Here is a 27,275-nt window from a genome sequence, read left to right as displayed (position 1 = left end):
TTGTCACAAGGATTGAACCTCTCTGCTTTGCCCCATGATGCTGGATGCCAGGAATGTCCTGATAATTGGCATTTAGACTGACCCATATACCGGTAATTTGTCTAAGACAGGTTTTCCAAGGTTGCATATGAGTGTGTAGTCGCACAGAGGCTTAGACAAATTTGGTCTAACCCACCCTGATATATATACACCATGTTCTTAAATTCAGCTTTTATCTTGTGACTTCTGGGGTTAAAGCGCCTCCCTGTTTAATGCCTGCATCTGGTTTTAAAGCCTCTGTAACCCAGCACTATCCCAACTTTCCTGTAACCAGGCTTATCTTCTCAATGTTTCAAGTACCCAAAGACCCATTCTTGTGTCTGGATGTTTGCTTATATTGTTTACATTCCTATTGCACTCACTTTTAATAAAGTCTGTTTTGGTGTTCTGTCCTCTAATAAAAATAGATGCTATAAAATGACCTTACAGTATAGTTTTTTCATGACAAGCAAAGCCCACTGTAATGCCTTTTATGAGACCCACAAAGAGGAACCATCACTCAGACCTCTTTGCTGTACAACCAGTATATTCACTTCTTATAGAAATTACAACTTGTAATGAATCGTGTGTCCTTATATGCTTTGACCACTAGGAAACTCGGAATCACATATGCATCTCTTCTTTAGTACTGCAGAGATTCTTACAGCACGGCTTGATTTTTATAACCTTTCCACTGATCCCATGTTATTTTCCTTGCCTTGAGGGGTGAAGGTGGTCTCCTTTGCCTTTTAAAATTTACCCATGTATTTTTTTTTTAAAGGGAACACACATTGGTTAATCTGACAGCTCCTGTGGGTCAGCAGTCCTGGTGCCACGCCTCACATACTTGGGGTCCAGGTATGGCTGGTGCCGAATTCTCATCCGAGGCTTGGGTCCTCTTTCTATCTCACTGTTGGTTGGCAGAACACACCTCCTTGTCCCTGTGGAACTGGAGTCCTTATTTTCTTGATGGTTTTTAGCTGGGGCTTGCTCTCAGCCTCCAATGAGCAGTTCCCAGCATAGCTGTTTGCTTCCTTCCTGGAGGCCGGCAGGAACATGTCTCAGGCCCTGAATCCCCCTCAGGCTTCAGTGTCTTTGTCTTTTTTTTTTTTCAAAAACAATTTTTTTTATCGCAGTCTAGTTGATTTACAATGTTGTGCCTATCTCTGCTGTATAGCAAAGTGCCTCAGTTATACACATTACATTATAGACATTCTTTTTTTATATTCTTTTCCATATGGTTTATCACAGGATATTGAATATAGTTCCCTGAGCTGTACAGTAGGACCTTGTTGTTTATCCATTCTAAATGTAATAGTTTGCATCTACTAACCCCAAACTCCCGGTCCATCCCTCCCCCTGTCTCTCCCTCCCTCTTCCCCTTGGCAACCACAAGTCTGTTCTCTATGTCTATGAGTCTGTTTTGTAGATAGGTCTTTGCAGTGGCTTAATGTTTGAAATTACTTGGTGGCTTTTTTTGGTAAATATTGAAATGTAGCAATAATGTCTTTTGAATATTACCAAACCCGTGAGTCCTTGAAAATATTTTTTTATATATACAGTAACTTTATATGTAAATATGTAAGCAGTGCAAGCGTATCAGAATCCATATTTTAGATTCCACATATAAGTGATGTCATATGGTATTTTTCTTTCTCTTTCTGACTTAATATGATAATCTCTAGTTGCATCCACGTTGCTGCAAATGGCATTATTTCATTCTTCTTTATGGCTGAGTAATATTCTATTGTATACATGTACCACATCTTCTTTATCCATTCATCTGTTAATAGATATTTAGGCTGTTTCCATCTTTTGGCTACTGTGAATAGTGCTGCTATGAACATAGGGGTGCATGTATCTTTTTGAGTTATAGTTTTGTCTGGGTATATTCCCAGGAGTGGGATTGCTGGATCATATGGTAATTCTATTTTTAGTTTTCTGAGGAACCTCCATACTGTTCTCCATAGTGACTGCACCAACTTACATTCCCACCAACAGTGTAGGAGGGTTCCCTTTCCTCCACACCCTTTCCAGCATCGGCTATTTGTAGACTTTTTAATGATGGCCATTCTGACCGGTGTGAGGTGATACCTCATTGTAGTTTTGATTTGCATCTCTCTAATTAGTGATGTTGAGCATCTTTTCATGTGCCTACTGGCCATCTGTACATCTTCTCTGGAGAAGTGCCTGTTAAGGTCTTCTGCCCATTTTTCGATTGGATGGCTTGGTTTTTGTTGTTGAGCAGGCTTCAGTGTCTTTGACTTCTCCTCTGCCACCAGCCAGAGAAAATGGTCTGCTTTAAGAGCATCAGCTTATTAGACTAGGCTCACCCAGATCATCTACATATTTTAAGGTTATTGAATTGGGATTTAATTACGTCTTCAAATTCTCTTCCCAGTGGTTCCTAGGCTAGTGTTGGATTGAATAGCTGGGGTGGGAAGGGGAGGGTCGTCTTTAGGATTCTGCCAATCACAATCCCTATATGGAGGACTGTGCAAGTGTGAAAAGAAACATGGCATGATCTCCAAGATATATTATTATCCTGAACAGAGCAAGGTGTGGAACAACTGTTGTAGTGTCTGACCTTTGTATAAGAAAGAGGGTAAAACAGGAAAGAGACATGCATTTTCTAATATTTTCAAAAAGAAAGAATGGAAGGATAAATAAAAATTTAACATTTTATACGGGTAGGAAGAGAACAGGAAACAGAGGCAAAGATGAAAGCTGTGCTTCTCTGAATGTACCTGCTTTGTGGTTTACACTTAAGAACCATGCAAATGTTTTATATAATTAAAAGACAAAATTTAAAAATCATAAAATAATTTCTAAATATTGAAAACAACCCAGTATCAAGTTTGTGCTATAACTCCTCAGAGAAGAAATATTTAAAGTGCTCTTAAATCACAGTATTTTGACAGGATTGCTATATGCTTTAGGGACAAAAGACAACCCCATTAAGAAACTTTAAACTGCATTCAGTGTTCTTGTTGTAAATGTTAATATTTGTATGGCAGGGCTTCCCTAGTGGCACAGTGGTTGAGAGTCCGCCTGCCGATGCGAGGGACACGGGTTCGTGCCCCGGTCCGGGAGGATCCCACATGCCGCGGAGTGGCTGGGCCCGTGAGCCATGGCCGCTGAGCCTGCGCGTCCGGAGCCTGTGCTCCGCAACGGGAGAGGCCACAACAGTGAGAGGCCCGCATACCGCAAAAAAAAAAAAAAAAAATTTGTATGGCTGTGGTTGTTTTCTTCCCCAATTTTAAAAATTGTGGTAAAATACACATAGAATTTACTTTCTTAACCATTTTTAAGCGTACAGCTCAATAGTATTAAGTAACACCCATATGGTAACCTCCGTCACCACCATGCCTCTCCTGAACGCTTTTCATCTTGCAAAAACATTACACCTGTTAAACACCAACTCTCCTTTCCTTCTCCTCCCCAGCCTCTGGCAATTTCCATCCTACTTTCTGTATCATTCTGACTGCTCTGAGTGCCTCGTATAGGTGGAATCATACAGCATTTGTTGTTTTGTGACTGCCTTATTTCATTTAGTGTAATGTCCTCAAGGTTCATCCATGTTGTAGCATATTGCAGAATTCCTTTCTAAGGGTGACTAATGTTCCAGTGTGTGTGCATGTGTGTACTACATTTTGCTTGTCCACCATCCATCAATGGTCACTTAGGTTGCTTCTACGTTTTAGGTATTATGAATAATGCTGTTATGAACATGCATTTACAAATATTGCTTCAAGACCCTGCTTTCAATTCTTTTGAGAAGTGGAATTACCCAGAAGTGGGATTGCTGTATTATATGGTAAGACTATCTTTAATTTTTCTGAGGAACCACGATACCGTTTTCCAGAGCAACTGTACCAGTTTACATTCCCATCAACAGTGCACAAGAGTTTCAATTTCTCTACATCCTCGCCAATGCTTGTTATTATTAGTCATTTTTTTAATAGTAGCCATCCTAATGGATGTGAGGTTTGACTGTATATTTTTTGCAAGCCACTTCAAATCCCTCCAGGAGCTAGGTAGGACAAAAATGATGCTCACTTTGCTTAGGACTTTTGTTTTGTTGGGGCTCTTCCCCTGCCTCCATTCAGTCTGCACCCAGCCCTCAAATCCAGCTTCCCCATGCGTTTCTTCGTCCTTCACTGACCTCCCTCTCCTCTGAGCTCTCCTGTTAAGATAACTTTGCACTTCATGATGGTGTGTTCCTCCTTTGTGTTTCATGTGTAGTTGTCCTGTTGCCCGCAGATGGTCTACTTTCTAGTAGTAGGGACCACGGTTTACTTTTCTGAAACATTTAATATAAAGATTGTATCAAGTAAAATTGTATCAAATGCTCAACTTTCAGCTTATTAACCCGGAGAGCACTGGGCACATCCTCCTCAGAACTGCAGTAAGTATTTTTGTTTGTTTGCAGCAGCCGAGGATGCTGAGGCAAGACCGTTCAGTTAGCCTTTCTTGAGCTCCTCCTGTACGTTCTTGACTGGGCACCTGCCTCAACAACAGCTCCCTTTGAGAACAGTGTGTCCCGGTGGGGCAGGGGGAGGGAGGGCGGGGTCTGGGCTGAGTCTGACCCTCATGTCCCACTCCTTCAGGCGGGTGAAACCGAGTCCCTCTAAAACTGCGTTTATGATTAACCCCTCTGTCCAAAATGTTATTCCTTTTTTTGTCTAACGCCTGTTCCCCTGAAGATGCAGGAGAATCAAAGAAGGGGGGGGATTGTAACTGAGCAGGACCGTGTGGGACCCTCCCGGGTATAAAAGCTTTTCCATGTCACCTATTTCTTGTTAGTAGGAAAAAGGCTTTCCGCTTCCTAGACCTTTCCTGAGTTCCAAAGGGCAGATTCAAACAGTTACTTATTAGCGGAGGGGTGCAGAAAGAAACAATAGCGCAAGATGGAGCAGAATCCTGGCTTCTCCTCAGGGGACCTGCATAACAGCCTCATACATGTCTCTGAGCTCTTCTGCAGGAACTAAGGCCCCACCCGGTGGAGGATGGTGACTTCAGGCCGAGCACAAGCACGGGGACCCACCCTGTTACCTCACCACCAACCAATCAGAAGAGGGGTACACACTCCGCAGACCTCCTAGCAAATTGTGCCCATAAAAACGCCTTCCCTGAAACTTACCGAACCAAGTTCATGTGCCGTGGACACACAGTGAGGTCAACAATACTGACACATCAGACTCTGGAGCAGAGAAGGGTTTATGGCAGGGCCATGCACGGAGATGGGTGTCTTGTGCCGCAAAAACCGCCAAAGCATTTTTAAAGGCCAAGTGAGGGAGGGGGTGTGGCTGGTTGTTGCACATTTTGTGTAGGAATCCCTTGTTCTTGCAGTTTCTCCACAAAGGTCAGGTCACGATGTTCCTGTAAACCTCCAACTAGAACAACGTTATTCTTTGTTCTGCAACTTTTTATCTCTGTGTGAATGGAAAAGTGGTGTCCCCTTAAAGGTCAGAGCCTTGAGCACTGGCTCTCCTGTATATTTCAGGCTGCAGGCAACATTCTTAAATCAAAGTGAAAGCAACAGAATACAAAGGTTAAAGTGGAAGAAACAGACCCACTATGGAGTCAGGCTTGTTCTTCCCTCTTACAGCCCTATACGAAACATTTCTCTGCTCCAGACGCGCCCACGGTTTGGTTTGTTAGGCCTCACCCTGCGTGGGGCACATAAGCCAAGCTGGACAACAGGAAGACCAAGGTCTGTTGTGACGCTGACTCCGGTGTCCACTCCTTCACGGGAGGACCTCAGGTCTCAGCCAAACACAACCTGTAGAGTCCATCCCGGGTCCTAACGCTGTGATCCCCGTGTCCCAACCCGGCACGGTCCTGATCTTACGACAGAACATCCAGCGTCCACGGTGTTGGCAAAGCCGGAGCCCAGGGCCCACCGACTGCAGGGCAAGCCCCACCCCACCCACCGCACCGCTACCGCGCCCTTTCGCCGGCACCGAGACTACAAGTCCCAGCATGCAGCGCGGCCCCTTCCAGCTGGCTCTCGTTCCCAGTCTCTCTCGCGTCCGCGGAGGGCGTGGCGCCCGTAGCCTCTGCGCACTGACGTCGGCGCGCCGACGTGACGTGCTGACGCGGCGCTCTGGGCGCCTCCGCCCTCCAGTCCGGCGGAGGGAGGCCTGGGGCGGCGCTTCGGTTTGTGGGAGCCGCCGTGATGTGAAGGCGCGAAGCCGGTGGGAAGGGCCGGGCCTTGTAGTCTCCTCCTCCGGGTCTGCGGCTCCCCGTCCCAGATGGACAGGGTGTGCGCCGTGTTCGGAGGCTCCCGGGGCATCGGCAAGGCGGTGGCCCGCTTGATGGCCCAGAGAGGCTACCGACTGGCCATCGTCGCCCGGAATCTGCAGGGGGCCAGAGCCGCGGCCGGGGACCTGGGCGGTGGGTACCGACCGGGGGCGCCCCGCCGCCGCGCGGCGAATGTGAACCGCGGCCGGTGCGGGTCCGAGAAGCCGTCGTGGGCGCCCTCCTCCCCGGGCCGGTCAGGCTCACCGTGTGGGGCGCGGGGCGGTGCGTGCCGCAGGTGCGGCGCTGTCTGGCGAGGTTTCCCGGTGCGCCTGCGTGGTCTTGCGCGTCGGTACGTGTGCGCATGCGCGGGCAGTGCCGGCCCAGGACGTTTGCGGCCCTTCCAGTCCTGGTTGTACCCTGTCTGCTTTCCTGTGCCCAAGGCACTGACGTCACTACGGTGCTTTGGTGACCATCACCAAGGGACGATGAGATTTGTTCCGCCAGATTCCTTGTCATTGCACTTAAACTCCATTTACCCCCGTTTATTAGGAATGGATTGTCAGTTTCTCTGCGAATTTCAGTTTCTGGAGGGTAGGGAGACCGGGTGCTGTGACGGTCCGAGCTCGCAGCTGTTGTTGAGGTAGTAGGCGGGCCGGGAGCAGGGGCATCGGGTTCACCGTCGGGGGCGGGGGGGGGCACCTTTACAGGAACGTCACCGACGGCTTCACCGAAGTGATTACGTGGGCCGCTGGTACGTTATGGACCAGAGAGCATCTCAGCCATGCTTCTTGCTCAGATTCAAAGGGGCGAGAACGTGGGGGTCCTTCTGGGTCACCCCACACCATCAGTGTTGGCTGGACAGGATGAAATCTGCTGGTTGGGCTTCAGGGGTTGTGGGTCCAGCCTGTCTTCAGGTAAGAGACGAGAGAGAGGCAGATGCTCTGGGGCCTTGCATTTCCTTGAATTACGTCGTCCATGAGTGACTGGTTTTTCACCCAGAGAGTATCACTTCCCGGATGACCTACTGTCTTCGAATGTTTAAGGAGATAATTTTAATGTTAATGTATTAGGCAAGGTTAGCCAGAAGATAAACAATCGTTTAGTTTTTTAAAAAATCTACAGTTTAGAATGTTAAAGAGGTGTATTATTAAATAAAGAATGCTTTCTTTGAAGTGTAATTTTTTTGGTATTTAAACACTTCAAAAAAAGTGGATATGTTTAAAAAGCAGGCAAGAGTTGTTTTTAGTAAAGAAGTTTTAGCATTTTTTTTTAACAGCTTCCTGCTTTGTCTTATCTCTCCTAATGGTCAGGCTTGAACAATAGTCATTATAATATATGTGACATAGTTAAACAAACAGAAAAATCCTAGAGTTTATTTTAGGGCCAGGAAACCAATTCATCAAAAACCTAACCGAATTAGACATTAAGTTTCAAAAAAAAGGAATATAAAACAGAGAAAACTGTTGAATTGCATAGCATGGGGTCAGTGTCAAAGCTATAAATATTGTTAGATGATCATACAAAGTACTTTATTTCTTGTTACCCACCTGCCCTCATCCAGTTTATTAGACTGATCTCCACAAAATCAGGAATCGGGGACATAATCATGTTTTATCTCATGTTCTGGATAGAACAGATCTAGCTCATAGTAGATGCTTGACAAATGTGTATTGAATCATTTTTAAGTTATACTTTATTAGTAATTCTGATCTAATTTTGTTGTATAGGAGATCATTTGGCGTTGAGCTGTGATGTTGCCAAAGAACATGATGTTCAAAATACATTTGAAGAGATAGAGAAGAACTTAGGTCGAGTTAATTTCTTGGTAAATGCAGCTGGAATTAACAGGTTGGTCACAAAGTTAAGTACATTTCTATATGTCTTTTTTTCCGTCTATGTCTTTGAATAATATGAATTAACATATTAATTAACTTGTTTTACTTCTCATTGGAAGAAAAACTATGTATTTTGAAACTTGATCTGTCAGTCCACACACTCTTTTCATTCTTTTATATTGAGATTATAGTAAGGGTACACTTCGGTTTTAACATTGTAATCACCACCCATATTGAGCTGCAGAACTTTTCCAGAACGCCAGCAGCCTCTCTCAGTTTCTTCCCAATTATTACTTCCTTATAGGTAACCATGGTCCTGACCTCTGCCACCATATATGTTTTCTCAGTTAATATTAATGGAATCAGAGTGGGTATTCTTTTTTTTTTTTAATGAATTTAGGACAGAATATTTAGAATAATATAAAAATTTACTTTCTAAGCAAGGCGTAGTGAGGCAGTTACTTCATTCAAGCTATTTTGACCACATGGCCCTACTTTGAGCAGTTAGGGGTATGTGCCCCTCTACCTGAGTGGGGCCAGGGCCTGTCCTCCAAGGGGTCCTTTCTGGCTTATCAGTTGTTATTTTAGTGCCTCAAACCAAGTTTAAAATGTGCTGTCTAGGTGTTCTAGCTCAAATATAAAGCACTTCTTGTATTCTGCATTCAGGGAAAATGTTACATATTTCTTGACTTTTTATTTGTTTTGTTTTATCCCAATTTTAAATTACATGGTTTTTGTTTTTTTGGTAGGGATAACCTCTTAGTAAGGACAAATGCGGAAGATATGCTATCTCAGCTTCATACTAACCTCTTGGGCTCCATGCTGACCTGTAGAGCTGCCGTGAAGACAATGATTAAACAGCAGACAGGGTCCATTGTGAATGTGGGTGAGTTTGACCTCTGTGGGTTTATTATTATCTCATGTACCATAAGAAACTTATCAAGTAATTTGGAACATATTTACTTGTGAAACTTGGACGGAATGTATCTTTATTATCTGTAGAAAAAGGATTAGATTAACATCGGTAAAACAGGAATCACCCATTTACATCCTTCTAGTGGTCAAGCAGGTGTTATATGAGTGACACCACCAGGTATTGGGAAGGTGACAGCACGAGCCAGGTGATACATGACAAAAGGTGCCCAGTGGGGAATGGCTCAGATCCAGCAGGTGGTTGCTGTGCACAAACATGGTGCAGTTTGGCCAGCTATTTGGATTTTTTAAGAGAAATTGGACATCCTGTTGTTTTTTTTTTAACTTTTAAAAATATTTATTTATTTATTTATATTTGGCTGTGTTGGGTCTTTGTTGCTGCGCGCAGGCTTTCGTTGTGGTGAGTGGGGGCTACTCTTCGTTGTGGCGCACGGGCTTCTCACTGTGGTGGCTTCTCTTGTTGTGGCTCGCGGGCTCTAGGCGCGTGGGCTTCAGTAGTTGTGGTACACGGGCTCAGTAGTTGTGGGTCACGGGCTCTAGAGCGCAGGCTCAGTAGCTGTGGCTCACGGGCTCAGTAGTTGTGGCGCACGGGCTCTAGGCACACGGGCTTCGGTAGTTGTGGCGCACGGGCTTAGTTGCTCTGCGGCATGTGGGATCTTCCCGGACCAGGGCTTGAACCCATGTCCCCTGCATTGACAGGCAGATTCTTAACCACTGTGCCACCAGGGAAGTCTGAACATCCTGATTTCTATGTGAAACCGAATTTTCAAACTGGGCAAGAAATTAAAAACTTTTTGATAGTGGGGGCTAAAAAGTGATTTCTGCAGTGCTTACATGGGTCACTAATAAATCTAGTTCAGAGGTCTAAGAGGAGGTTTACTTAAGAGAACAACCTTTTCAGTTTTTTAGGGTGATGTAAGTAACTCCTAGACTTCAGTTCACCTACCCACAGGGCAGACAGACTGTAGAATGTGCCTATAGACCTTAAAATGCAAAGTGGCTTGAAGTTGTATTTCAGTCTGACAGTTTGAAAATAGCAGCATGCCATCTGCCTTTTAAGTGGCGATACCGTAGAAGGCCTCAGAAGGGGGATGCTGCTCTGTTAAAGTCAGTGACCCTGTTCTTTCTAATGCAGGAGCTGTCTTTCCAAGCCAGAATATAGGGTTTATATATAGGGTTTAAAACAGAATATAAGGGTTTTTAAAGCCAGAATATAGGGGTTTTCTTTTTTGAAAATGAGGAAAGGAAAGAATACTGTGCTAATAAGAAGTAGAACATTTTTGACATTTACCCTTAAAAATGTGAGAGGTCAGTTTTCTTATAAAAGCTTAGTAAATGAGTTGACCTTTGCCTTCTAACACAGCCAGATATGACTTGGGTTCTTGTAAGCTGGTACACTGGCCTGTATGTTTCACCTGATAAAGTGGGGTGTATTTGTTTAACTCTAAAATATCCCCCTTTTAGATATATATAAAAAGCCCATATCTGTCCTTTGTTTACATGCAAACTTTTAGACTCATGCTGAAAGTAAATAAAAATAGAGTATTGAAAATAAACTAAGGGACTCTTATCACAGAGGGGACTACTTTAAACTGCGAGAAAGTCCATTGTATTTCAGAAGTTATCACTCTGACAAGTGAACTGTAGCCTATGGCGTGAAATAAAGCTGCTCCAGCCTCATGCTCGGCCTTTCCTCTTAAGCCTGCATTGTTCTTTCTTTTTTGTGTCTCTCCTTGTTTTTCTTTCTCCCCAAACCCCTTTCTCTCTCCACGTGCGTTTCCTGTGTCTGATGTGTCTTTTCTCTCTTTCTGTGCTTCATATTTCTCTTCCTTTGTCATTAACTGGCATGGGACATCTGACGTGGTTAAATATTTTAATATTGGACTTGTTGATTATAATTTGAGAAGTATTTGGAATGTTCTCTTTATCTAAAGTTAAATTACTTTCTCAAAAATTTTCTGAGGCTCTTGATTAATTTTTATATCATAAGTATAGGTCACTGGTGAAGAAGATTATTTCCCCACTTTCTCTTCTGCAAGAATTTATTTCCATACAGTTGATACTTGAATTATAAATTATTCTTTCATATTCATATAAATGAAGCCACCCAAGAATCTTTATAGTAGGCAGTACAGGTTACTACATCACTGAAGGTAGTAACTAAATTGCAATTTTACAGATAGTGTGCACTTGAAACTTTGCTAATTTAGATTGATAGTAGTTGAAATTTAGTAAGATTTATCCTCAGATGAACTATTTTTTTTAGGTGGAAATAAATACTTATGTGTGTGGAAGAATCATAAAATGAGCCTTTATCTGACTTTTTTTTTTTCTGGTTTTAACCTTTTCCTATTGGAAACCTTTGTAACTACTGTAGAATTTTCGTCATGTTTGTCCTCCTCAGAGATGAGAATGGGTTCCTGTCACTTAATGGATCCGTTCTCAACCCCTGCCTGGCACTCAGGATTTCCCGTGAGCTTCTTTTGGATCCTGTTTTCTCTATGTATCTGAGCAGACTCATACCCTAAGTCTTACTACTCAAATGACAATGGTTAGGATTCCTAATTTTAGCCAAGGACAGGGTAGAATAGTTTGTACTTTGTTTACTGTAGAGCATCTGAACATTCAGAATAGTAGCCCCATTAATTGGTTTGAATTTGCTCTCATTTCTTTTTCCAGGAAGCGTTGTAGGTGTAAAAGGCAGTTCTGGCCAGTCCGTGTACAGCGCCAGTAAAGGCGGGCTAGTTGCGTTCTCACGCGCTCTTGCTAAAGAAGTAGCAAGAAAGAAAATTAGAGTGAATGTAGTTGCGCCAGGTAAGTGGGAACTTCTTTTTTCTCTTAATGTATATGCATCTATGGCTTTTAAGACTGTTTTTGTGTCTGTAAGTACGTTGTCATCATCAGGCACTTCTCAGAGGTGCTGGGACAGGAGCAGGGGACCTGCATTGTTACTCAGTCCTGGAGCAGCGCTGCCCGGGAGGGCATGACCTTGGTCTGATGGGACTCGGGGCCGGGATGCTGCATCTGTACTAAAACCACAAGAGAAACTTCTCATTTAAAGTCAGTTGTATTTAAGTTAAGAACTCTCAAGAGCTGAATGTAAGAATTTCAAGTAAGTGGGCTGGAGAGTGCTGGTAGCATACACCCTGCAGGTGAACGGGTCCAAGTTGTGTCCCTTTGGAGAACTGTTTCCATTTTAATTATCTTTCTCCTCTTCTTGGGATGTTTCATTGATGTGCTGCTCGCTGGGATACAGCATTTGTTAATTTAGACTTTGTCAGTTTGTCAAAGCAGAACTTTCCAAGTAATGCATCTATTACCTAATGTATTCCATACGTCTAGATTAAAGAGATAACACATCTTTATATCTAAAATATCTGAATAGCTCTATAATACAATGTGCTTTTAATAACAGTGTGAACCAGAGGAGATAATCCAACAGGGCTGTGTAGATGATGTCGTTTGCACATTTCATGCAGTAATCCCCTACAATAACTGACGTACTGATGACCTCAGAGACACTGCTGGTTCGGTTCCAGGCACTGCAGTAGAGTGCATGTCACAATAAAGCGGGTCAACAAACCTTTTGGTTTCCCAGTGCACATATAAGCTATGTTTACACTATGCTGTAGTCTATTAAGTGTGCAGTAACACTATATCTGTAAAAACAGTGTTCATACCTTAATTGAAAAATATTGCTAAAAAATGCTAACCATCATCTGAGCCTTCAAGTCAAGTTGTAGTGCGGACATCAAAGACCACTGATTACAGATACCACAGCAAATACAGTAATAATGAAAAAGTTTGAAATATTTTGAGAATTACCAAAATGTGACACAGAGACATGAAGTGAGCAAATGCTGTTGGAAAAATGGCGCCAATAGACTTGCTTGATCCAACTTTGCCCAAAACCTTCAACTTGTAAAAAAACGCAGTGTCTGCAAAGCGCAATAAAACGAGGTCTGCCTGTACTGCAGAAAGCCAGTGTTTATACAGAGAAAGAATGATCGGAGGTCACATATGTTTGTTTCCAAACTGGAGAAGACACCTTTCACTGGGTGTCACTGGGCCGCAGAGAGCTACCCCGTATTCACGTTAGAATTTCAACACAAAGAAAAATTTGAAGGAGAAAATATATTTTATGCAGACTCAGGAGGAAGAAACATCTTTTGAAAAGTCACTCTGGGAAGTAGTAGGTTGTAACAGTGATTTTAGCTGTGGTTGCCTCTTTAGTGAGCGAAGGGGGCACTCTGAGGCCTGCTGTGTGATGGTGCGGGGAGCAGTGGTGGCACGTGGTAACAGAAGTGAGGGCAGGCACGCACCCTGGCCACCGCAGGTTCTAGCCCGTGTGCAGGAGGTATTCCTCAGAGGAACTCAGGCTGCTAAAATCCGACCTGTTTGGGAGTGGCCGACAATGAACGTGGTTAGAGAGGTGGGAATTTAAGGAATCTTCAGGAGTAGAAGTCATGGGGCGTGAGGCGGGGGTGGGGTGGGGGGTGCACGGTGGTGGGCTCGCAATAGAGCGGGCCGCCTGTGGAGAATCCATCAGGAGCACTGGTGTTCTTGTGAAGCCTGTAGGAAGACCAAGCCAGCAGGGCGCAGGTCACCTGGAAGACAAAGCAAATGTGATGTGGGCTCAGTACCGCAGCAGTCAGAGCCTCCTGAAGAAGGCGAGGGGGGCGTTTTATAAAGTGCACCTGTTCCTTTCACTGTGCTGACTTGAGGCACTCCACACGAGTTGAAAATATTGATGGATTAAATAGGACGCAAAGCCAGTTTAGCCTGGTTGGTCTGTTACAGGTAATTGGAAAATATTGAAACAGAATGATGGGAATTATAGTTTAAGTTGCTAAAGGCTAAAGAAATTCTCCAACTTGTGCTAAGACTTTTTAAATAAATTCAAATGTACAACTTAGAGCTGGTTTGTTGCTTTTCAAATTAGTTGCCCCAGTTAGTAACCAAGTTTATTCCATTTGGTAGCCATCTGCACCCATGAACACAAAGCATTCTACAAATGACTGAAGTCCCATTTTAAACCTGGATTTCCACTGTGTGCCGAGTGACCTTCAGGGCAGAAGGGAGAGGGGGTGGAGTGACTGTGGACGCACTCCTTCAAGGCAGAGCTGCAGAACCAGCCTCCGCCTGGACCAGAACAGGCGCAGGATTAGGAGGAAAAACTTCTGCTGAAGCGCAATTCAAAAAGGTTAAATTGCCCCAAATCTCCAGTTTTAAACACACGTCTCCCTTTCTGATGTCCACACGTTTTGAGGCTCCCGGGAGTAACTGAAACAGCCAGCGAGCACGCAGGCGCCAAAAGACAGCACTGTGGGTGCGCGGAGTCCACAGGATGGTGGGGGCAGGTGCGAGCGCTTCAGAGTACGTACGTGAAAACGTATCAGGCGCTCCCAGACCTGAAAGGCAGAGTCTCCGGGACTGTCCTGTCACTCCTGTCGGAATAGGCCAGAACCATTGAGAGTGTGAGTACTAAGTACGGTACTTCTAAGATGAGTCAGAAACGTACCAGGTAGCGTCCCAAGGTGTATAAACCAGTTAAGCACATATAAAGTTAGTACTGGTCCAGTTAGAAATACAAAATGAAAATTATGGAAGCTGCCTCAAATATCTGGGGTTCCGCAAATTTACAAGCAGACCTGTGTAACAAACTAGACTCTGGTTTTAAGAAAACATTGCAGTTCAGTATTCCAAACACAGTCTCCGGTCCCAGCGGTAACCTCAGAAATCATGTCTCTGGAGAGTAGAACCATTTATATGTTTGTACAAATTTGCAGATAACAAAATAAACAAAAAAGTAGAGAAGACCTGTCCAAGGCTGACGTTTAGTCTGTTTTTTTTTTCCAAAAGAGTTGACAAGTCCACGAATTGAGCAGGTTGATATCGGGCTGTTGGTTCTCGTGTGAGTGTGTGGCAGTGGAGCCGGTCCCAAGCCGCTCCCTGGAGGTGTAGGTAGAGCTAGGGTGGCTCACAGAGCACGGGGGAGACGAGAGCATGGCAGCGTGAGAAAGTGTGCACTTCGCCCAGCCCAGATGCATGCCAGAGCACATGTGCGTGCGCGCACACACGATTACATATTTGTCAGACACACGTTTGTGTGTTTATCTAAAACTTATTAAAATAACTATTGATTATGCCTTTTGCTTTATGGAGAAGGAAGCCGTTAATTAGCCTATGAATTGATACTCATAGATAAGAGTAGTTTAGAACCTGAATACTTATAAAATGATTAGAAATAATTCTAAAATGATTAGGAAAAGTTCTAAAATGAGTAGTTCTAAAATGATTGCGAAAAAAATCAAGCAATGAACTGGTGCCTAGAAAAAAATTTCTTGTACCTTATATTGTATATAAGATCTTTATTTTAAAATTTTGCACTGATTATGGGATAATGTTAGATGGACAGGATCTTAGTGATGATTTATTCTAGTCATCTTAACTGTTTAGAAGACTGGGCCCCAAGAGACAGAGTGAGTTGCCCAAGGTTCCACAGCTAGTTTTTGGTGGAACTGTTACAAAAGCTTTATCTTTTGATTGTCAGCTAATAAGCCTTAAAAATTATGGCCCCTTAAATTTGTTTTATATCATTAAAAGATTTAGGTCTTTTTGTTCTTTTGCTATTATGTTCTGTCTAAAATATCTGGAATCTTCCAATTTTATAACTTTTACCTTTACATTATTTGCCTTTTGACAAATTACTAGTTGATAAAAATAGCCTGGATTAGTTAAGAGACTAATAAAAAGGTGCTAAAACTCAAATCTGCATCATCATTCATTAGCTGGTGCGATAGAAGGTTTGCTTAGTGGATTGTTGAGGACAGCGAGCGTTCTCCTGTGTCTCTGCCAGTCGCCGTGGGACCTTTGACTCAGCTTGCTGCGGGCACTGGGGCTGGCCCGCGGGGGGCTCGTAAGGCCACCCTGGCCGCTCTGCTCCGTGGGCCCTAGAGCTGGTGTTGCGTTTGGCACCAGTGCTGAACCAGCAGGGACCAGGGAATTGTTGGAATGTCCTGGCAGGCCTCTTGGTCTACAGCGTTCCATCGTGCCAATTCATTGTTTAGTCAGAGACCAGCTGAGTTCAAGCATTCCAAATCCATGAACATTTGATAAATGACTCGATTTAGATACATTCATTTTTTGGGGGAAAAAAAGAAAATCTCAAAGCTGCATTGTGGTCTTGGCACTGCTTTCTGTGTGTGTGTGCTTTGTGCAACCCGATTGATTTTCGTGTTAGCTGAGTTTAACCATGTATAGAGTAGATGATTTATGGTTTGGGGCAGCATGTATGTGCTTCTCTCTTTTTTAGGGATTGCAGTAGTGTGGGTGATGAAGAGTTAACTCTAGGTCACGATGATCTCAAAGCTGGATGGTTTCAGGGTAGTGCAAGTGTTCCTAATCCCGATTCTAATCATTCATTCAGCAGACTTCCTGAGTGTCTCCTGTATGTGAGCGCTGGCAACGCTCCAAAATTAGACACGAGTAAGCTATTTCTGCCACAAGGAAAGAAGTACAGTGGGAAAGACAGGTGTATAGACAAATAATTACAGTGCCATGTGATGAATGCCAAGCAGGTACCCCTGTGATGCTATGGAAACGCTGGAGAAGGAATGCTTAATTTTGTCAGGGTTAATTAGTTGTCAAGGCAACAGGCTAAATAGTTCAAATCCAGTTTGTATATAAAGGGAAGTTTTATGAGTGTTAGGGATGCGTGTTTGTATAGCCTTTCCTAAGGATCTTACTTTGTAGTGCAGTTTACACTGAAGGAAAGAAAAATCCTGTGGCTAAAAAATGTGGACACTGAGTAGGGTGACCCTTATTATCTTGGCTGTAGTGTAATATATTATATTGGCTGCGCTATAAGCATGGTATGAGCATGCTTCACTAATTAGAAGCAAAGTACAAATTGAAATGGTAGCATTAAATCGAGTCTATGGACTATTAACTTTATTTTAGATAGTAATTTCTACTAGATTCTTCAGATCCTTTAACGGAGTTGATAAACATCAGAATTGATATGTTTATTTTTAATGTTAGTTTTCCTCGTCATCTGCAAATGGAGTTTCCAATTAAGTTAAAAACAGTTAAAAAGCAAATCATAATAGGAAAAACAAGGGACAAGCACAGTAATAAATTAGGCTATCATTTGCTGCCTAATATTTTTAACTTTTTAAAGATGAATTAGTTGCTAAGTTTTGGTATTACATTAACTATAAATTTCTCATCATGGATAAATGTTACTGATTGGAAAATATTGAATATGAGAAACAGAATATTTGATAAATTGAAACTATATTGGATACAGTGCTTTTTTTTTTTTTTTTTTTTTTTTTTTGCGGTACGCGGGCCTCTCACTGTTGTGGCCTCTCCCGTTGCGGAGCACAGGCTCTGGACGCACAGGCTCAGCGGCCATGGCTCACGGGCCCAGCCGCTCCGCGGCATGTGGGATCTTCCTGGACCGGGGCACGAACCCATGTCCCCTGCATCGGTAGGCGGACTCTCAACCACTGCGCCACCAGGGAAGCCCAATACATTGCTTTTAAAAATGTGTTTTCAATAGATAACACAAACATGTACAAAATTCAAAAGTACAAAAAGTCATAGAGTGAAAAGTGAGTCTTCTCTAGCCATTCAGTTCCTTCCTCAGAGGCAACCAACCACAGTCAGCTAGTTCTCTCTGTATTTCATATATAAGTCAGTAGAGCATATATATATATATATACTGTCGACTGAAAAAAAAAGCACAACCTAAAAATTGAGAATTAGGTTTTATTTGGCAGACTTTCTGAGGGCTTAAGCCTGGGAGGCAGCCTCTCAGACAGCTCCGAGGGGCTGCTCCCAAGTAGAGGAGTTGTTGCAACAAAGGCCAGGTAATCGGAACATCAAAAGATGACTGTTAATTAAAGAAAACCAGACATCTCAAGTTAAGGAATTTAGCGCTTTTGTATGTATGGAAAGATGCAAGAGTCTGGGCTCACTGAAATCATTCCTTTGATCTGCACCTCAGCTCTCTGGGGCCAGTGTCGTGTGCTTTCCTATCTGTGCCATCCTGAGTCCCCTCAGGGCTCACCGTTGGGGGCAGCTGTAGTGGCTTGATGGCTGCAACAGCCTTTGTTTACTTTTTTTTTTGGTGCCGAGGCTTGTGGGATCTCAGTCCCCAGACCAGGAATTGAACCCATGCCCCCTGCAGTGGAAGCACAGAGTCCTAACCACTGGACCACCACTTTGTTTACTGATATGGCAGGCAACGTTTTTCATTCACAATACATATTTTTAAGAAAACACAAATTGATCATACTATTCACAATGTTCTGTACCTTGCTTTACTCATAGAACAATCTATTCTGGAGTTGATTCCATATAGAGAACTGCTTCCCTTTTTAAAATAACAGCTCTATGGAAATATAACTCACGTACCTCATAATTCACCCATGTAAAATGTCCAATTCAGTGGGTTTAGTGTAGTCACAGATTTGTTCCATCATCACCCTGATACATTTGAGAACATCATATTTTCATCATCCCAAAAGAAACCCTGTAGCCGTGAGCATTCACTCCCCATTTCCCTCCAGTCTCCCCAGCCTTTAGCACCCACTCATCTACTTTCTGTCCCATACGAAGTGTGGTCTTTTGTGACTGCTTCGCTATTTTTAATGGCTGAGTTAAAAGACAATAATGTCTGTTTTATGGGTGCACTGTAATTCATTTAACCTGTGCCTCTCATTGGGCACTTCGGTTGTTTCTGATCTTTTGCTGGTCCGACTAGTAATGCAGTGACAGTACTTGTAAGTGATTTATTTTGTACATGTGTGAGTATATATATGAGTGTCGTCTTGGGACTGAACCTGCCAGGGCTCAAAGGGTACGTGCCCTTAACGTCTGGACAGAGATGGCACAGCAGTCATGTATTTCTACAGGGCACCCTAAGTGTTTTGCTCCCTCTCCTCCCTTTTTTTAGTTGCAGAGCTTTTATGTTTACTCCTGGGACAAAGTCTTGCTGGCGGATGCTTGCAGAAGCTTGCAGCTACTTTAAACAGATATTGCTTTAGGTGCTGTTGTGCGCTGTTCAGTGTGGTGTTGATTTTTTACACTGCTTCCCTGTACACTTTTACAAGCGTAATATTAGAACATACACATTTGTTCTGGTTAAAATCTTGGTCTAGATTTTGGCAACAGCCTTGTTTTATCTCCCTAAAAAAGTGTCTTGGATTATTTTAATTCCTTCTAGGTCCTAGGAACTTATATCAGAGAATGGACATGTAAGCAGAGAGCCATATTAGACAGTGCACATCCCACAATTGGTAGTACTGGTGTCTAAAACTGGCTAAAGTCCTGGCGTCTTATTTAGATATAAGCTCTCTGCTGTATATCAAAATATTTAAAACTAAAACAGTGACCAGTCATATGGAAGTGAGATGCTGTTTATTTATACTCTATAGGTAGCCAAAAATGGGTCAAGGAAGTACATTTCCTTGGGAGCTGACCAAATATAAGCTCTCACTGGACGAGAACCACACACTTGCTTTTCTGAGAAAGGGTATCCTGTTCCTAAAGAGCTCCTGTCTCTCAGAAGTGTACTGAGCGTGCCATCACCGATGTGGAACTGCAGCAGCGGTGTCCTGTTCTGTTAGCCGAGCGCCTGTTGCTCAGTTATCTCTCTGGCTTAAGGAGTGACAGCTTTGCAGCCCGCCGAAGCCTCTAACTCCCATAGGTGATCCACAGTGACGCCATCTGTGGACAGTGACACCAACTGGGAGTTTGTAATTTTTATAACCCAGCTTGAAAGGTGTTGTAAATATATATGTAGTAAAGTGAGTAGTAAAGTGAAATTTCCAGAGCTTTATAAATAAAGTGGGAGAATGCTATGGGAGAGCATCCTCTGGGGCCGAGGAGAGATCATAAATTGGGAAACAACACAAGCACAAAAACGGGTGTGTGCAATGTTTACAAACGACTAATATCTCTGCTCAGGTCCCACGAGATTTGATAGAGAGTCTAGGAGACTTTATATGCAGTGCCCTGGTTGTGGATATATTTATAATTCAGGGTCATGTAATTCATGAGCTGTAGCATAAAATGATAGTGAAATTTGGTAGAGCCTGGACTACTTTATCACTAGAGACTAGCTTCATGTTTTTTTTGGATTTCTGATAAATTAGGGGACGATATATATGAATTTGAAGAAGCTGCAGATAGAGTTTTAGTTTTAGTAAAACCGCTCTGCGTGAGACTAGTGGTGGATACATGATGTGATGCATTTGTCGGAACATAGACCTGTCCAACCCAAAGGGCTTCCCCTGGGGTAAACCATGACTTCACTTAATAGCGTGTGAGTGTTGGTTCACCAGATGCAGTGTGCTAAGGCAGGGTGTTAATAATTGGGGGGGTGCAGGGGGAAGGCAGTGTTTTATGAGGCATGTGGGGACTCCCTCCACTTTCTGATCAGTTTTTTTGTAAACCTACTCTAAAAAATAAAGTCTATTAATTTAAGAAGAAAAAAAAAAGCTGCTGACAGTGAGAGGACGGTGCTTGCGCTTGGGACAGGTTCCTGCTCTCTGTATCCGACATCATGGTCCAGGAGGAGAAGCCAGCGTTAGGGACGGCTTCTCTCCCTCTCAGCCTGGCCTCCGCCCCCCACTGCACTTTTAGGCTTTCAGCGCAGAGTCCAGTGCTGGCCGGCAGCTGTGCTGTGAGGCCTGTCCGTCCAGCTGTCTGTTCCCAGAGAGGCCCTGGAACTCCCCCTGTGAAATGATGCCCTGATCCTCCACTTGGTGGGAGCAGTCGAGGGAGAGCCGGCCCGCGGGGCGGGGGCCCGAGCAGCCTGACGCTGTGCTGGACCCGCGGGCTCCGCTCTCTCCTCGACAGATCTGAGCCCTCACGGACATGAGTCCAGGCCGTGGTGTCGGACAAGGCCTGTCTTCTGTCAGAAGCACGCGTGTGTCAGTCTGTCTGCTGCGGTGGCTGGCTCCCGTGGCTGGCTCTGGAGGACCGGGTCTGTCCCACGGCCGCATCTCTGTGGCAGAGGCCTGCCTTCTCGCCGTTTCACTGCCTGAATCTCCCTTCCTGTCTGCAGTGTGCCTTTCCGCACCTCGCGCCCTGTTCCAGATCTGCCTTTTTCCCAGGGTGAAAACACTTCTGGTGGCCTCTCACAGACCGTGTGGCCTTACATTCCCCCAGAAGCTGGGCACCTCAGTTCCCTTCAGCACAGCCTGAGTAACAACCCGGATGAGCATCCACCGGTGCTTGCTGAACAGGAGCTCTTCCAGCCACGCGGCTTCAGTGTAAGAACTGGGGGTCTTTGAGGGGAAATACGACGACCCATGACGAGGCATACCTTCATCCTGGAGTCGTAGCTATGTAGAGCTGAAGTCTGTCATTCTCAGTCTACTGCCCCTGTTTTACGAGACAGGAGCAGCCTGCAGTTTAGATGGTGCGTGCTGCCCAGCTGTTAGCTTGCCGAGTACAGCAGAGCGGGGGACGGAAGCTAGTGGGGGGTGTCCTCACCCAATGCCCTGCTTGCCACGAAATGCCACCTCTGAGAAGACGTCAGCAGAGCCACCTAGAAGTTGAGCTAACCGGTAGTCACGAGGTCTTTCTTGCAGCGCGTTTTTACTGTAGTTTATTAAGGTCTGTTTTGTTTTTTAAGATTAAAATGCATCATTGATTTTCTGCCGAGGGTTGAGAGTTAGTGGGGAAATATTTTATGCCAATTTTGCTAGAATTCAAAACAACCTTAGAGTAAATAATTGTATCATGAACTCTTTGAGAAGATGACCTGGATATTTAAATGTTAGATTCGTGATTTATTCAGTCGACGTTGTAGGCATGTGAAGTGCGTTCTCTTCCTGATTCACTTTCTGAGGCACCTTTGACCCTGAAGTGTGTCCAGAGGCTTCGGATCCAGGAGCCCTGCAACCCTGCTTGTTGGGTAGCCGCAGCCCGTGCAGTACTGGGATCTTCCTGTAGGTGGAGCTCCGCTCACAGCGCACCCATGACGCGGTTTCATCCCAGTTGTACTTTGCCTTCTTTTTTTAAGTCTAAATGATGAGTAGCGTACAGAATACTGATTATAGAAGTTATTGGTAATATGTATTAATATGTATCAGACTAATCTCACAAGATTTCCTTAATAGATATGCAGTTCTTCTGTGCTATGAACCATTTAGAACTGGTACTCCGTATATTATGTCACTTTAACTACAGCTCTTGCTACTTGAGAACATGTTCTCTGCAAACCTTATTGCACACAGCACTGCCGTGTTAACTTTAAAATTTAAAAATTTTCTGTGTATACTTGCATCAGGATTGGATAATTCCATTAGACCTTTTTTCTTATAGGAACATTGGAAATACTGGTCTTTCTAATCCTCAGCTAGCTTAGATATAGCACATGAAACTAATTTTTGTCAGAACTGCCAAATCAGGTCATGTGACCATGTTTGTGATGCTTTCCTTCCCTCTACTCCCCCACTCCACCCCTAATCAAGTGAAAATTAATCACTTGTGTGGTTCTTTGTGTTCACCTCTATCAGGATATTCACCCAAGTTCCTTTTGTTATAATTAGGGGTGCAAGTGAGTGCTTCCTCCCTAGGTTACAGGTTCCTTAAGGAATGGAATTTTTATTCATGTTTATATCTATCCAATCATATTGTGCTACGAGTTGGGTCAAATATTTTAGTGTTCAGTAAATGTTCATTGGGTTAAATTGAATAAAAATTGAGTACTTGGGTACTGATTGCTAGCAAAACTCTGTATTTCCTAAACAAGGTTTATTAATCATCTCAAATTTTCAGCAGCGAATTTATTTTTTTTGAAATTGAGCAAGTGTCTTAGTGTCTGCCCTTTTCAACTGAATGAGCAAACATTTCTCTTTCAGGATTTGTTCATACAGATATGACGAAAGACTTGAAAGAAGAACATTTAAAGAAAAACATCCCTCTTGGGAGGTTTGGAGACCCCCTTGATGTGGCCCATGCAGTCGTGTTTCTTTTAGAGTCTCCGTACATTACAGGGCACGTCCTGGTGGTGGACGGAGGCTTGCAGCTCACCATGTAGCCGACTGATACAGCTATTATTAGAGTCAAGGGCACACACTGTTATACCTGCATTCGCTAATCAAACCTACTGATGCTACAAATGTTGATTTCCATCTTTATGTGAATATGTCTGTAGAGGACAGTATGTGACCAGCTGTGCTTTCTAAATGACACGTACCTTCCAGGCTGCAGCAGTGTTACTGTGTAGTCGCCCCTCGGTACCCACAGGGATCTGCCCTAGGAGCCCCAGAGTCTTCAGATGCTCTGGTCCCTTACATACCGCAGCCTGCATAGTATTTGCATATAACCTATGTATACTTTAAATCATCTTTAGATTATGCATAATACCTAACACAGTGTCAATGCTGTGTAAATAATTGAAGTACAGTGGAAATGCAGTGTATTTTTGGAATTTGTGGAATTTTTTTTTTAATATTTTCTATCCGTGATTGGTTGAATATGGATGTGGAAGTCATGGATGCAGAGGGCTGACTGTATAGGCATTTTGCAAGTGATATAAACAGGTGTTATCTTAATTTATACATTTTGTGGCAAAAGTGGGAAAAATTATATGGTCTAATTGTCATTAGTTGTTTCGTTGTATCAGGCTGAATACTCCAGAAGTTAACCCTGGAGGCCATTGCCAAAGTAAGAGTATTTACAGGGCATGGGTAGGTGTCAATACCTTAGCAGCCCTGCTAGAGTTAAACATTGTATCCCTTTTTCCCCTCGGACAGTCATTTGATTTACAGGTTGAAAATGAATGTGGAGTTTGGTTTCTTTGCGTGGCATTGCTCCTCCTTGAGCCACTGGGCACAATAAACTGCAAGTGCAGTGTGGACGGTTGACCCATCCTGTGGAAATTCTCAAAGATAGTGAGGGTTAACCCTTACTGTTTTAATACCTGGTACAGTTGTGAGCTGCATAGATCTCATCAACTTAGGAAGTGGAAGTGTTTTGTTTTTTGTTTTGTTTTTTTAAATCCACAAAAACAGTTTAGCAGGCTACTTAAAAACAGCAATAATAATATTCTTGCCTGACATTTTAGAAAACTAATAATTATGAACAACCATAAATAAGTAAATATGCAGTAACAGTGAGTTAAATGTCTTTACAAGGAACAGGTTAAGCATTAGTCTTAAAAGAAGATGTTTGCCTGAGATTAGAGAGGAAGACGCAAACTGAGTGAAAACATCAGATGACGTCTACTTTGTGTTGAACTGTTTTGTGGGGAATACTGTGATCATTTTAAATGTCACTGGATTCATGTTGATTTTTATAATTTGTCATTTTAAAATGTTTTAAATATTTGTTGCACCTTAAACAGCAATCTTTTTACAGTTTTATGGGAGCCGAAATGATTTTATGTAAACAGATTTAATTTTGTATTGAAAGTCAGTGCAAACGTATTAATAGGATATATTAAATAAATGCAGAGTAATAAAAGTAAAATAACAAAGTCAGATCTGTGTTCCAAATTAAGATTCCTGATTCCTTAAAAATTCTTTTGCGCTGATCTTCAAAATAGCCTTCTTTACTTCGAGAAGTCTGTTTAGGACGTGAGCAAGCCAGTTAAGTGTAAGTTACTATTGTAACCGGACGGGTTGCTCACCGCAGACACGGCGGTGCACAGACCGCGCTCAGGCGTGCACAGTGCCCGGCGCTCGCAGGGAAGCAGCGGTCGGGGCGGTGTCCGGCGTCCTGCGCACGGAGCACGCGCTTCTCCAGCGCCGCCTGCCCGCAGGCCTTGCTGGGCGGCCACGGGCCAGCGCCCTTCTCAGACTCCCGTGCTCCAGACCCCGTGGGGCCTCCTCGGCTGGTGGTCGGCAAGGAAGCAGGTGTCACTGGAACGAATGGCACTGAGGTGTGGCTTACGGATGGATTTAACCTTCAAGTGTGTATATTCACACGTCAAGACATGACCCCTTTTGAAGCGTCCACCCGCTCCCGCCCACATCGAACTTCTGTAAGGTGGAGCGAGGCCTTAAACAGGTGCAGCCAGCCGCCCCCGCCCCGCAGGTGACGTCTCCATCAGCTCCCACCGCCTGGGTGGGACGTGTTTCGTGCTCTCATCCTGGCGCTGAAATGGGTTGCCAGCTGTTGCTCATATTCAGAGATTCAAGAACTTCAGCGAATTCTTAACAAGATAACTCAGCTGCAGCTCTTATGTGGCTCTTAGGAGCCTGCAATCCAGTCTGTGTTGAGTGCTTGTTAGGAAGTGGTTTATGGTTAAAGCCAGTGTTAACATGTTTGCATGGGACGTTTTTAAATTTGTGCTTTTCATATTTTTTTCATATTCCGTTTTTTAAAAAATAAATTTATTTATTTTTGGCTGCACTGGGTCTTTGTTGTTATTCGCGGGCTTTCTCTAGTTGTAGCAAGCGGGGGGCTACTCTTCGTTGTGGTGCGCGGGCTTCTCATTGCAGTGGCTTCTCGTTGCAGAGCACGGGCTCCAGGCGCCTGGGCTTCAGTAGTTGTGGCACGAGGGCTCAGTAGTTGTGGCTCGCGGGCTCTAGAGCGCAGGCTCAGTAGTTGTGGCGCACGGGCTTAGTTCCTCCGTGGCATGTGGGATCTTCCTGGACCAGGGCTCGAACCCGTGTCCCCTGCATTGACAGGCGGATTCCCAACCACTGCGCCACCAGGGAAGCCCCCATGTTCAGTTTATAAGAGGGTTTTAAACTGCTTTCTAAGAGAGAATTATATGTTGTAAATTTCAGGGCAATAATTTATGTGAAGAAGATGATTTAATGTGTATGCTTCTGTTATCTGGAATAAAGGGAGAAGATTACTCTGGACATTCAAGAGTTATGCCTTACATTGCTGAAACATTTTTCCAAGCTTTTTAGATGGAAGTATGTGTAAGTTGAAAGGTCCTACCACTGCCCTAACTTGACAAACATACTACAAAGTATTTAATAATTTTTAAGTTTCTTTTATATTAATTTTATCTTTCAATTACATTGCAAGCTCCTGAGGGTAGAAACCATACGGTGTTTTCATTCTTTTCATTTTAGTTAAATAACTCCGTAAATGTTGGTTGAATACCTACTAAGTGTCTTGTGCATCTTTTGATCCCTCCACCTTACCCACTCAGCTCTGAGAACATCTGGTACATCCCAGAACTACACTGATAAATCCTTTTATGTTTTGATTCAAGGTCAACAGTCATTAATTACATTGTGCTATAGTGGAGGGAGGGGTGGGTCATTGAAATATTAATACATCTGTTCCCTCAGTACACATCCTGGAATATTCTGTGACTCCTTTTTTTGGCCATTTATCTCTGACTTTGATGCTTACTTTCAATTTATAACTGAATTTGAAATGCTAAGCCAATCAACTATTTTCTCTTAGGCAACATGACTGACTTGGAGGAATTACCACCAGTTTAATTTGGAACCCTTGGACTAATAATCCAAATGGGGGTACTATTGGTATCACCTGGAGAATATTTTTTCCCCCCAAATTTAAACACAAGTCAGGAGCCCTGTCCCTGGGAATTTTGCTATGGGTAGGGCGGGGTGAGGAAAATGTGGAGGTGCTTTTAGGAAAAGTTTTCAGTGATGCACAATGTTCATTACTTCATTAAATAAGTATTTATTCATTCATTCCTACTGCACACCAGACACTGCTAGTCATGGGAGGTATAGTGGAAACGAACCCTGGTTCCCTGGAGCCCACAGGCTAATTGGTTTGCGCCGTGGGCAAGCGGAGCTTAAACCATCACCAAACGTCGGATTACAGCTGAGGTGAGCACGGGAAGAGCGGGGAGCTCTTGTTGCCACTGAAGCCTCTTGCTCTCTGGGGTTTGAGCTGCCCTGGAAGGTCAGGAGGGGCTTCTCTGGGGCAGGATAGTTGAACTAAAAGTGAAGCCTTCGTTCAGAGGGAGCAGCGCGTAGTGCTACTCTGGGGAGAGGGAAGATGCCGAGTTCGATTTTAACCAGGCTGAGTTGAGGTGTCTTGCCGATACCTAAGAGGAGACATCAAATACGCATGCGTGAGGACCTCCCGGGGTTGGGGGCGTGGGGGCAAAGGGCGCACGGTGACTGGCCTCCGCGTGAACGGTAATTAAGGAGTGAAGAGCGTGCCCAGGTGAGATCGCGGAGTGATGAGCTGACGCTGGCAATTGTAGATCCGTGTAGCACCTGAGAGGTGCTGCGTACAGTCCAAAGGGAGGGAGGGAGAGAGGGAGGGGCGCCC

General features: G+C 43.9%; 1 protein-coding gene across 1 annotated transcript; it reads left to right on the top strand.

Moving 5' to 3' along the window:
* Window positions 1-5,908: 5,908 nt before the first annotated feature.
* Window positions 5,909-25,408, top strand: CBR4 (carbonyl reductase 4). Its single transcript, XM_029203240.1, has 5 exons — window positions 5,909-6,417; window positions 7,992-8,112; window positions 8,849-8,985; window positions 11,712-11,846; window positions 22,916-25,408. Exons 1-5 carry the CDS (start codon window positions 6,276-6,278, stop codon window positions 23,092-23,094), a joined length of 714 nt encoding a protein of 237 aa, XP_029059073.1. The 5' UTR covers window positions 5,909-6,275; the 3' UTR covers window positions 23,095-25,408.
* Window positions 25,409-27,275: the final 1,867 nt, after the last annotated feature.

This window comes from Monodon monoceros, unplaced genomic scaffold (assembly GCF_005190385.1).
Source record: "Monodon monoceros isolate NGI ecotype Baffin Bay Population unplaced genomic scaffold, NGI_Narwhal_1 Super_Scaffold_5, whole genome shotgun sequence".
Classification (NCBI taxonomy): domain Eukaryota; kingdom Metazoa; phylum Chordata; class Mammalia; order Artiodactyla; family Monodontidae; genus Monodon; species Monodon monoceros.
The sequence above is the reverse complement of the archived record's forward strand: the minus strand, read 5'-3'. Positions and strand labels throughout refer to the sequence as shown.

What these genes read in the sequence shown, in the direction of transcription:
- CBR4 (XM_029203240.1), top strand. Translation starts at nt 6,276, where the DNA reads ATGGACAGGGTGTGCGCCGTGTTCGGAGGCTCCCGGGGCATCGGCAAG. An exon ending in AGGGTCCATTGTGAATGTGG is followed by an intron (nt 8,986 to 11,711) that starts GTGAGTTTGACC and finishes TTCTTTTTCCAG; the next exon opens with GAAGCGTTGTAGGTGTAAAA. An exon ending in AGTGAATGTAGTTGCGCCAG is followed by an intron (nt 11,847 to 22,915) that starts GTAAGTGGGAAC and finishes TTTCTCTTTCAG; the next exon opens with GATTTGTTCATACAGATATG.